Source organism: Gadus morhua, chromosome 7 (genome assembly GCF_902167405.1).
Source record: "Gadus morhua chromosome 7, gadMor3.0, whole genome shotgun sequence".
Classification (NCBI taxonomy): Eukaryota; Metazoa; Chordata; class Actinopteri; order Gadiformes; family Gadidae; genus Gadus; species Gadus morhua.
The window spans coordinates 25,121,588-25,133,300 of record NC_044054.1 but is presented as its reverse complement, the minus strand read 5'-3'; the positions used below and the strand labels follow the sequence as shown (position 1 = coordinate 25,133,300).

The window sequence follows — 11,713 nt, the reverse complement described above, 5'->3', positions numbered from 1 at the left end:
AGAGGAACCAGGGGGGGTGTCTAATGTTGATTTAGGAACCTTTGTTATTGTGACATAGGGCTACGCTCCGGAAAAAATAACAGAGGAATTAAGAGGAAACTGAGGTGCCTTGAGGTAAAATGGTACGTCAGAAACCGTCTAAGTCTGTCTGGTCAAAGATTGTTTCGATTTCATAACTACTCATTAATAAGCCTACATTCTTGTAAATACTAAACTGAGGAAAACAGCTTTTACAGATAATGATGCAACTCAAGGTCCTGATCACATGACCCCGGTCAACGACCTATGACGATACAGCCGGCGGTCACAGGCGCACATGACCATGTGCCTAGCCTTGTGCATCTGTGCTATACCTATACTTTGCACACACGCACACACATACACACACACCAATAGCGCACTGCTGCTGTAATACATTACCAGGAGTTGATTGCATTCCATACATGACCAATAAAACTGGTGAGGCGGAAACGTGACAAAAAAGTAATGTCATCTGATTAAAAGTGCTGCCATGGCATTGCTCATCACAGTGCACCGGCAGCAGCGGGCAAAGTCAGTTTATGGTCGCACAGCTGATAAGACGTAGGGCAGATTTAATCACTTTCTCTGTGTGTCTGTTTTCCATCTTTGTCCTCCTAGTCGTCCACATTAGATCCTCACACATACTGGATTTTAGGGGCAGATTCCGATATTAGGGAATAAACAATTACAGATACCGATATATCGGCCGATATTCATTATCGGCCGATATAAGAGCACTGTGGAGGTGATAATGGGTGCTATTCCAGAATCTGTGGCCACGATGCTTTGACTAACAATGTTGTCAATGCCCCCAATGATGAGACTTCAGCCCCCTACTACAAGGCAGCAGGGTCTGCGGCTATGGGCCAACTTTGTTTAGACATTTGGATCATTGTCTTAGAAGTGCTTCATTTTGCAGTGTACATTACAACTTTAAACCTGTGCCCTCAAAAGGACATGCCCCTGCTTAAACCATGCTGGGAAAATGCAGAATCATTGGAATGGAAAATATTGTAGAGGTTCCTCCAAAAAACAACTGTCTTACCCTTTTTACTGCCTATTCAGTATCTAGCTTCTTTCTCTTCCTCTTTATCTACACCAACAGACTTTAGACTTCCCTATCACAGTAATTAAAGGACTCTTTGGACAGCAAAATAAATGCTGAGTTAGGCCGGAAACTGAGTACCTTGCTTTATATTAGATTTTTAGCTAGTGGGACCCAGCTCGAGAAAAAGCGTCAATGAAACGCAAAATGATAGCCACAAACAACAGCTGATGCCCTCTCTCTCATTGAAAGACTCTCCGTTCTCCCCTGTCTACATTCCCTTTATCTTTCTCTCCTTCTGGAGCAGTGTCCTGATTGGACAAATTGTGTGATTAGATCTCACCTTGGTACTCAGGAAGACCGAACAATCTTCCTTTTCATTGGTTACAGAAAGGAGAAGGGACCACACAGATTCATATCTGGTTACCCCTTGATGAAAAGAGCTACAGGCTCCTGGGGTAGTTATGTATAAACGCATTATATGCCCCAGTGTATTTGTGTGTGTGTGTGTGTGTGTGTGTGTGTGTGTGTGTGTGTGTGTGTGTGTGTGTGTGTGTGTGTGTGTGTGTGTGTGTGTGTGTGTGTGTGTGTGTGTGTGTGTGTGTGTGTGTGTGTGTGTGTGTGTGTGTGTGTGTGTGTGTGTGTGTGTGTGTGGTAATATTTTGCGTCCTACAAAATATTACTATTCAGATGTGAGCACAAAATCGCACGTATTGTCAATTTCCTGCTTGGCCCGATGTACGTGTGAATTCCAAAAAAAGCTTGAATAGAAGATGGCGCATGTGAACATTCGCCAAAGCAGTGTTTCGTTGACCAACTTGTCTTATAAATAATTGGGAGATATTCTGTTTACCCTTCTAGACTACTTTGGATTATAGCAAGCAACAAACGATATCTTCTTAGATATCTTTCACTCGGTGTTCTGTGAATGGTGAAATACTAGTTTGTGATGTAAGAGATAAGATCTGTAGGAACTGCGGGCCATTGTGCTATGCTTCTAAAAAACAGCCCTGTTAATCAGCACGAGCCACGAGTGAAGGACAAAATCAGTTTCTGTTCCATGGATCTGACACGCCGCATTTCCATGCTCCATGTGCTCACTGCACATCAGAACTTTGCTCTGCGCCCGACAAGAGTAATTAACGTTAGATGAGTTTTAGATTGTGCCAATAAAGATAAGATAATGAGCTTAAACGGAACATGATGCTGTAATACTTTCGCACCAATCAGACATAGACATTGCTATCCTATATATATATATATATATATATATATATATATATATATATATATATATATATATATATATATATATATATATATATATATATATATATATATATATATATATATATATATATATATATATATATATTCCTTTTTTCTTTTTTTTTTTAACTGAAATATTTACTCTTATAATTTATTATATCTAAGTAAAGCAGTTATAATTACACTCCAAGAAACCTCGTGTCTCACTCGCTCAATCTGAGTGTTTCTATTTTTGACTGACTTCCTGCTTTCATTTTTTTTTTTCAAGCAACCGAACGGAGTCGAGACAAATTGAAACAAACACGACAGTGACTCTAAAGGCTCAACATGGACAATACGTGCAAGAAAGAAAGAAAAACATTTCCTTATTTCTGTCACGTACTTACAGATGAAGAGTTCAGTGCGGTCACAACACAACATACCAAAGTCCCAAGTCTCCACTCACCCGCTTCCTTGTTGCACATGTAGGAGTAGAAGCCCTCCGACTTGAGCATGATGAGCAGCGAGCCCCAGCCCAGCAGCACGGCCGAGAAAAGCAGGTTCTCAACCACCGCCGTCACCGCCATCCACCAGCGGCGCGCGAACGCCGTGGCCAAGGTTGGAGCCATGCTTCTCCCCTTCACCGACGACAGAGAGAGAGAGAGAGCGAGGAAGAGAAGTGCGTAGAGGGAGAGAGGTGGAGCGAGTACAGGCAGGTAGAGACAGAGAAGAGTGGAAGTGGTTCTGCCCTGCTAGTCTGTAGGGAGGAGAGCGAGGGGAGAGGTGGAGGGAGGGAGTCCCGTTATTGTTGACCTTGTGGAAGGCAGGGCAGGGGCCGTCCAACGCTATACCATCACAAGATAATGTAAGCGAACTTTGCTCCTAAAACTTGAGATGGCTGACTGATTCAATAAGCGGAAGAACATCTGGCATATTTCCTTTGTCATCAATATTTTCAACCCACAGGTTTTAATCTCTCTGTTGTATAGGCCTAATCATATAACAGTAAAGGATGTGTTGTTAAAAACATATGAACGAATTGGCTATAGAACGTACAGTAGATGGTACGTCGTTACGCGCCAAGTTTGGTGTTACAGAAGGAACATGTGAACGACGAATAATCGCTTATTTAACAGACAGACCAGGACAGTAAACGTCATATCAGCCCCATGAATCACCCGAGGGCAGATTTGTAAACCGGTAAAAACCGGTGGTTGAAGTGGAGCGTTGTTATGGGGTCGTCCCCGGCCCCATAACAAGCCTAGCCCGTGTTGGCCCCTCCTGACTAATGTCCTCACATAAGCCCACCGAACAGTGTGTACTCTCCTCGGCAATTAGTCCGGGGCATCCATAATCATAAAAGAGAGAGGAGAACAATACACACTCTAGCGGTGTTCCGTCCTGCTCTCGTTGGCTTTCCCTCTCCTACCACGTTTCTCTTGTTTACCCCTGAACACCACAATCATACTCTGGGCTATGTCTACAGCCCAGAGATTATTGAAACGATTATAACATAGTAGTAATCGGCTGTAGCATACATACCGCTGAGTAGTCCGCTCTTCATAGCAGATCCACCGGCCTGCCTGGGGATAGCTAGGTTCAACTGATCCTCCACGACTGGTTTGACTGATATAGTGACAACTTTAGAAGCAGCCGGCGTTTCGCGGCTGTCTAATGGCTGTCCAGGGTCCTGATCGTTTATTGAGCATCACTGGCCAATCCAGAGAGCTCAAGAGACGCTGCCTCGCCCTCTAACCCAGCCGCTCAAATCAAACCTCACCAAGGTTTTCGACCTCACTTTGTCTTTACTTCTCGTATCGTAATGTTGGATCTCGTGTCCACTGTAACGAAACGGGAAGTGACTTGAAAAAAACTAAACGGATTAATTGAGACAATAATATAACGATTATTCAATCAATAAAGTCTAGGCTATTTAAAGTGTAGATAGGCCTAATGAATGGATGTTATCTGAGGTAGACGACGGAGACGATCGATAAGCGACGATCGTATTGGGCTGATGCAATGAATGCGGACCAGAATAGGCCTACTTGGCTGTGGTCTGTTGTTCAACTTCAGATCACTCCGGTCTACAACAACAGTTTGGTTGGTATTTGGAATGGGGGTGGTTACCAAAACGATAAAGCATTCTAGATAAAGCTATGTCTGTGCGCGCGCGCGTGTGTGTGTGTGTCATAATTATTCTTCATAGGCCTATAGACAGACTTTCGGCACTAGCCTACAATGTTAATCCTGTGTTTGAACACAATTTAACAATTTAATTGCATGTAGAATACAATATCAGACGGAGGAGTCGTTTATTAACATTGATTAGGTTACAAGATCACTGATCAGAGTCATGATTCGCCCATGAATGTCCACCGACGGGCTAAATGGGGCAATAATGATTCTCTTTTGTTTACCTCGTTTCAATATGAATGTCAATTATTGATACTGGCAGATGCTTGAGACTTGGTAGCCTACAAACTACTTTTGCAGTTGTTTTCAATGGAGTGAAAATAGCGATACGCCCCACACTTATCTTGATTTTAACAGGCAGGTTTATTTTTTGACAAGCAAGAAAAATTAGGATGACAGCATTCTTTATTCAGATAAGAAATGGATGCTTAGATCAGCACTTCCCCTGTTTTTTAGTGGGGGAGTGTGGAATAATAGGAACATACGTGTATAATATATTTGTACAACGTGACCTGGATGGACTCAACTAGGCATCCTTTAGGGGGCGACAAACACCATCGAACGAAATGCTACGAAACTGAACAAATACCGTTACTGAACCTTATCTTATCCTCACATTCCACCATTTTATTGCACATTCTTGGTCTGCTAGTTCGTGGTGACAACATGATAAGACCATACAGGTTTAAAGAGTCAAGGGTTTTGTTTATTAATTGGTTTCATTCACATAAGAAGCAGAAATTGAGCCACTTGTGGGCCCCACTTCAGGATCCCCAGGCCTCAAGACATCTGCACGGGAGACGTGATGGAAGCAGAGTAAACATAAAATAGTGCGACAAACAAAATAATAAGTGCAGTCTTATAATGCAAAGGGAAAATAAATATTTCTTACCGTTAGAGATTGGAGCAGGGGGAAAATAAGAAGATAATTTAGTTGAGTGCGGCAAGCGTCGCTCAACAATTGTTATTCTTAGTTTGGATTCTTCTTTCTTTATTGTTATCAGTATACTTTGGCACTTATACTTTATGAGACTTGAATATGTTGGACATCTGGGAATGGGCTGCATCTACCTACTTTTCTTGCAAAATATCGTTTGACATTGCTTTTTAAAATATATGAACGCCCTATAGCTAGCTTTAACAAAAAGCTAAACATTTCAGACAAAAGTCAATATTTAATAAGAAACCGAATTTAGAGCTTCAACTGCTTTCAGCTTTCACAGGCGTTCAAATGATTCTGCTATTGGAAATACAAGCATTGGGCGTTTATGTGGGAGGCTTTTCTTCACAAAACAGTCTCGTCTCAACACATTATTTTTTAACTCGCGTTCAGCTCACATACTTGAAGTGACAGATGTTGGACATCCACGTGTTCTACTTCTGCTGAATGTCCATGTCCAATTTAAAGTAGTCTGAGTTATAGTTTTTGAGAATGATTAGATGGTTTGAGGCTAGGTTATTCATACATGGCTGTTTGTCCGCTAAGGCCACTTAAAAAACGATACTTTTCCTCGTCATGCTATTTACACACACAATTTGTCACCTGGAAGATGAGCCTCCACGGATTCCAACAGTTTAAGCTTCATCATTCTGTCGTCTGGAATTAAATGTGAAAGAATACAATTAACACTTCACTGTTTTTAAAATGCATCCACAAACGATGATTTATCTTTTTGTAATGATCAAACTAATACTACTGTATAGTTCTAATTCTAAATCACACAAATACTTATCATACCAATACTACTATGTAAATTAGTAGCAATACTGTACCATACGAATACTACTACTAATACTACTATTTATCCTACTACTTATTCTTCTTCTACTGTTCTACTTGTCATGCTATTAAAAAGTCCTTAACCATGACGCTTAATTTAACATGCTTAAACTCATTTTACACCCATCACATTTTCTGCAAGAAGTACATTTTCCAGTTGACCGTTCCTTTCAGAACAAAGATTATGTAACAGGGATTTCTGGGTGGGGACGTATGCACAAGCACAATGACACACACACACACACACACACACACACACACACACACACACACACACACACACACACACACACACACACACACACACACACACACACACACACACACACACACACACACACACCTCGTAGGATGTAGATGTGCTCAGTGCCGGGGTTTTCCACCACCATCTCCGCAGTCTGGAATGTCCCGGGGAAGAGGTCAAACACGTCAACGCGGTGCGCGGCGTTGGTCTGTAGCGATATGTAGCCCTAGTGGGGCATTAGAATATCTAGACATGGACTAGTGTCTAGGTTCGTAAGGAGGGAAGAATTAAATGACAACAATGATCAACTGGAGCCACAGGTTACTATTAAATTGACTGTATTCTTGGTCGGAAAAATTATAATAAAATGGATTTCATTGCAATCAATAACATTCACCAATGTTTCACAATTTAGACCATAACATTAGGTCAGGAACAATTATCTTTAACCACCATAGAATGGCTGCAAAATGTCCATTAGAAAAAATTTAATATTTAAACAAAATAAATTCCTTGCAAGTGTTCCTTAGATTCTTCAGTTCGGCCAGTTCAGCATGCGTTAGTCAAAAGGGGAAATGTCAAGTCAGAAGTCAAGGGTCATGTGTGGCGCTTCAGAGCGCTTTCACCTGAGATACTCAAGTGATTCAGGTATATGAAGGATATGCTCCTCCTGGGCATGGGTGATCTCGGTCCACTCCTTTGGATAAGGAGGTATCTTCTTCCCTAGCTCGCCACCCCCTCGTCAAGGGGAATTCGATCCAAATTCTCAAAGTGTTTCCAAGGACTCCAAAAAACAGGCTACTATACATGGGTCTTACAATAATACTCATCATCAAAAGCATACTGTTGAAACACAATAGTATTGCAGTAATGCAGAATTATCTTTTTAACTATATCATGAATTACAAATCATTTAAACTCTTTTAACCATGAAATATGATTAAATACGCCTTAGTTAACATGTAACGTAAAAAACATCTTACAGGCTTCACCTCAACATATTACAATCTGTGGCGGCGGTCAACAACCTCGCCCTGCTCCCCTTTGCCCTGGTCTCCTTGTCGGCTGGCAGGGAGGCTTACGGCCCGGAGGAGGCCGCAAGATGGCTGACGGTTTCCCGCTTCTCCAGCGCCATCCTTCAGCTATGCCAGCCAATAGCCGTTTCGGCCGGCCGGCATAAATTATGGGCCACCATGATCCAGAGGGCCATATGGCTCTCTCACACTGCGGTTCCGGAACGAGAGCGGGCCAGCCTCGTCCAGGGCCCATTAGCTCTGGATGGACTATTTGGGCCCCGGTTCTCGGTGGTGCTCGCTCACCAGCAGTCCGTCCTTGAGAATCGTTCCCGGTTCGGGGCGATTCTCACGGCAGCCCACCAGCAGGCCGGGAGGAAGCGGGGTCCAGGCCGGTCCCAGCGCTCCAGGGGGCCGCCTCCAACCCCAACCCCGATGCCGCAGCAGCAGTCGCAGCAGCAGCCGCCGCCGCAGCCGGGGAGAGCAGCACCGCGGGGCAAGAAGTTCCGCAAGCTTGCTCCCACTTTTTCTTACCCTAATAAAGAAAGAAAAGACTGTTTGACCGAACAGCAGTACATACTCCCTAAAGAGCGATATTCCTTTCGATTGCCTCTTTCCCCTTAGCCAGAAGGCAGTAGGGTGGCGGCCGGACGGCGTGTTTACACTACCTCTGGTTCACCTGCTTCTAAGAAGCGGCGTCCCTTTGAGCTTCTTGGGCGGGCTGGAGACTCAATACACGAGCCAGTGGATACGGACGATTGTACTAGTCTCCTAGTTTCCCACATTATCCCCTCTACCTCCCTTCTACAGTCTGTGGAAGGTGGTTACAGCCAGCGGACAACGCGCGGGCACGAGTGCTACGGCTAGACGGCTCGCTGCCTGTTCAGCGGACACGAGCGCGGCGTCTAGACAGCTCGCTGTTTGTACACCGACTAGCTCTAACGTCTACCACGGTCGCTGAGCGTCCTCCCTTTCATGGGATGCCCCCCTTGGTCCACACACTGTGTGGAGGCGGTAGGGGCCGAGGAATATAGGTTATTCCTGGACAGCGTTCCTCAGCTGTCAGCTCGCCCTCTCTCCGACCGCTATGCGCGTTGGCTAGAGCGGTGCGTCCTACCATCGTGGTTGGACAACACGTTGAGATGGGGTCATCCCATACAGTTCAAGCATTGTCCCCCACCCTTTATGGGTTTGGTGGAGACCAGGCTACGGGACCCGGCGGCAAGCACGGCTCTGGCAGCAGAGGTGGCCCGTCTCACGGAGAGGGGGGCCATCACTGTCGTTCCCCCCCCGAGTCACACCTAGGGTTTCACTCCCGCTACTTCCTGGTTTCCAAGAAGTCAGGGGAGAAGAAACCTATTCTGGATCTTCGCGTGTTCAACAGATTCGTTGCCGCGAGGAAATTCAGAAGGCTCACTATCAGAGCGCTGGTCAGATGTGTGGAGAGGGCGACTGGTTCATATCCCTGGATCTCAAGGATGCTTACTTCCACGTCCCTGTTCGGCAGGCGCACAGGAAGTTTCTCCGTTTTGCCTTTATGTGGGTGGCGTACGAGTACCAGTGCCTGCCATTCGGCTACTCCCTGGCCCCGCGCACCTTCTCAAAGTGTGTGGAGACGGCGTTGGGACCGCTCAGGCGTCAGGGAAAGAGGGTTCTCTTCTACCTCGTCGACTGGGAGGTCCAGGCAAGATGTTTCAGGGGTGGGGGAGCCTGGTGTCCAGTCTGACCGCTCACAAGGCAGTCAGAGCAGTCCTTGATCAGGGCCTCAATGTCTCTGTCTATCCCAGTGGACACCATGCCAGGTCTCGGCATCACTGTTTCACCTTCGCTATGCCCAGCTGACCCTTGTGCGCCATGGTAAAAACAGACGTAGGGAGAGCACTAGGGACCAAAGTGCAAAAAGCCCGCGTGTGACACAGGTGTGGTTCCAGCAGGAGGAATGCAACCAGTTCCTCTAGCCCAGGGGTCACCAACCTTTTTGAACCTGAGAGCTACTTCATGGGCACTGAGTCATATGAACGGCACCCAGTTCTATACACTCTTCTGAAATAACGAATTTGCCTTTAGTTATATATTACTATTAATGATTAATGATACTCATCTATGTGAAGAAATGTTAATAAATTAGGTCATGTTAATGATTTCGCACATTAATTATCAACAATGACTTAAAAAAGGTGGGAAAGAGTTGTTCAAGAATGAGTAGTGCTATTTTTAGAACAGGCCTGCGGGCGCCTCATGTGGTCCTTGCGGGCGCCATGGTGCCCTGTGTTGGTGACCCCGGCTCTAGCCCCTTGTGAGGCCAGCCGTTCTGGATGTAGGTACAGAGTTGGTGAAGACCAGGGACCTGTTCCCAGGCCTTCTTGAGCTCCTGCAGAGACAAAGTGGCTCGGAGGGGTGTCTACGTCTGGATAATGTCCCCACACAGTCTGCCTGCGTGTGGGGCTGGGGGGGAGACAGACCGAGAGAGGAGCTCAGCCAAAACCCTCTGCCTGAGGCGACCTGCAAGCTGTAGTTGTACTGACAGAGGCGGTAGGATAGCATAGCCCCCATTGCTGTGGTGGACGCATCACAGGTGAAGAGGATGGGGCCGGAGATGTTGAGGTGAGCCAACACTGGAGGTGAAGTAAGCCGGGCTTTGAGAGCACGCACAGCCTCAGTGCATGCCTGAGGCCACACCCATGGCTCGTCCTTACGCAGCAGCTGGCGCGGTGGGCCTTTGGTGGCAGAGTACTGAGGCATCGACTTTAGGTAATAGACCTTCATGCCCAGGAAGGAAGAAACTTAAGCAACTGAGCTAGGCTCGGGGATAGCCTGGATTGCATCAACATTGGACTGAAGTCGAGATATGCCACCTGCTGACAGCAGGACCCGACATATTCAATGGCTGGCATGGCAAGGACACACTTATCACCATTGAGAGTGAGGTAGTGATTGGTTAGGGATGTGAACACTGTCTCTCATTGTGGTCTCTTATTATTAAGAGCCTCCACTATAACACCACAACATAACACTGCTAATCGACCTCTGATGTGTCACCAATGCCCGGTGTGCAGGGATAACATGATCCTCAGGCCGGAAAGAACAGATTAAGAACATGGCCCTAACCACCGGTAGGCCCTATGGGTTGTAAAACTCCTGCGAGTGGCCATCACCATGACAGAATATAATATATGAATATTTATATTAGTTCCACGAATTTTAACGCAGCCGGACTAAATTGCCAGAAAAGCTTAATTGCAATATTTCTAGTTGTCAACTATAAAAAAAGGCCATCCACCAAAATAAATGGATATATTGTTCACCATTAAATAAACTATGTGCCCAAGAAATCAATGAAATAAGCTGGATCCAAGTTGAGTGCTCACCCTCCCGGGATGCTGATCTCCACACAGTCTGCATATAAATACAGATTTAGCTTTAGCAAAGTAAGTGAGTAGTTAAGGCTGCATGTTGTCGTCTTGTTCTTGATTATTATAATTACAGCAGCAATTAAGCATCGGAAACCAAGAGAATAGCACTTTGACACCTGTTCACCTGGGGTTAGGGGCCTTGTTTTTACAGGCCCAACATTGTCTTGATGCAATTTTCAAATTTCCCCAAAGAAAACCGTAACGTAGACCTTTTCTTATTCTTGCCTGTCAAATGGAAAGTTTAGGCTTCTTTATTCTAATATAGCCAGGCTATATTGATAAAGAAGCTATACCTATCCGGACTTTGGACTTAAGGCCTGAGGCTATAACAGCCAGGTGGCGGTTCTGCAAGGGTTATGACATAAATATGCCGAATCCGCATTCTGAGAAAGTCTTTCAAACATTTGTTTTTATTTTACTAATAAAAGTCATTAATTGAAATCGTTCTTGCTTAAATGTGTACCCTTTGGCTGAAGTGGTAAGTGAAACTTTATTATAACCTGTAAAAACAGATGGAAAAACATTGCCATACACTTCGTTTATGAAAGAAATTACAGGAGTTCTAAAAAGATTTCACCATAGAGCCACTGAAGTTAAATGGTGCGGATCATGGTTTCATGGACCCTTGAATAGAACCACTGACCCAAGCCTGGCAGAATGGTCTAGAACCGCCACTGTTCTCACGTTGGACATTCACACATTTTAAACGATTTTATTAGCCAACTTGTTGGGCTAACAGGCAAAATAATACTT

At 44.9% G+C, this 11,713-nt stretch overlaps 1 protein-coding gene across 2 annotated transcripts in view; it reads right to left on the bottom strand.

Annotated features, from left to right (window-relative positions):
* slc43a2b (solute carrier family 43 member 2b) overlaps positions 1-4,338 on the bottom strand; it is a 13,008-nt gene extending 8,670 nt beyond the window's left edge. For both annotated transcript variants that reach the window (XM_030361504.1, XM_030361505.1), the window contains exons 1-2: positions 3,857-4,338; positions 2,781-3,071 (exon numbers count right to left, since the gene is read on the bottom strand). In XM_030361504.1, coding sequence (XP_030217364.1) covers positions 2,781-2,943 — 163 coding nt within the window. In that variant the 5' untranslated portion in view covers positions 2,944-3,071; positions 3,857-4,338. The remainder of the gene's footprint in view (positions 1-2,780; positions 3,072-3,856) is intronic.
* Between the last annotated feature and the right edge of the window lie 7,375 nt (positions 4,339-11,713).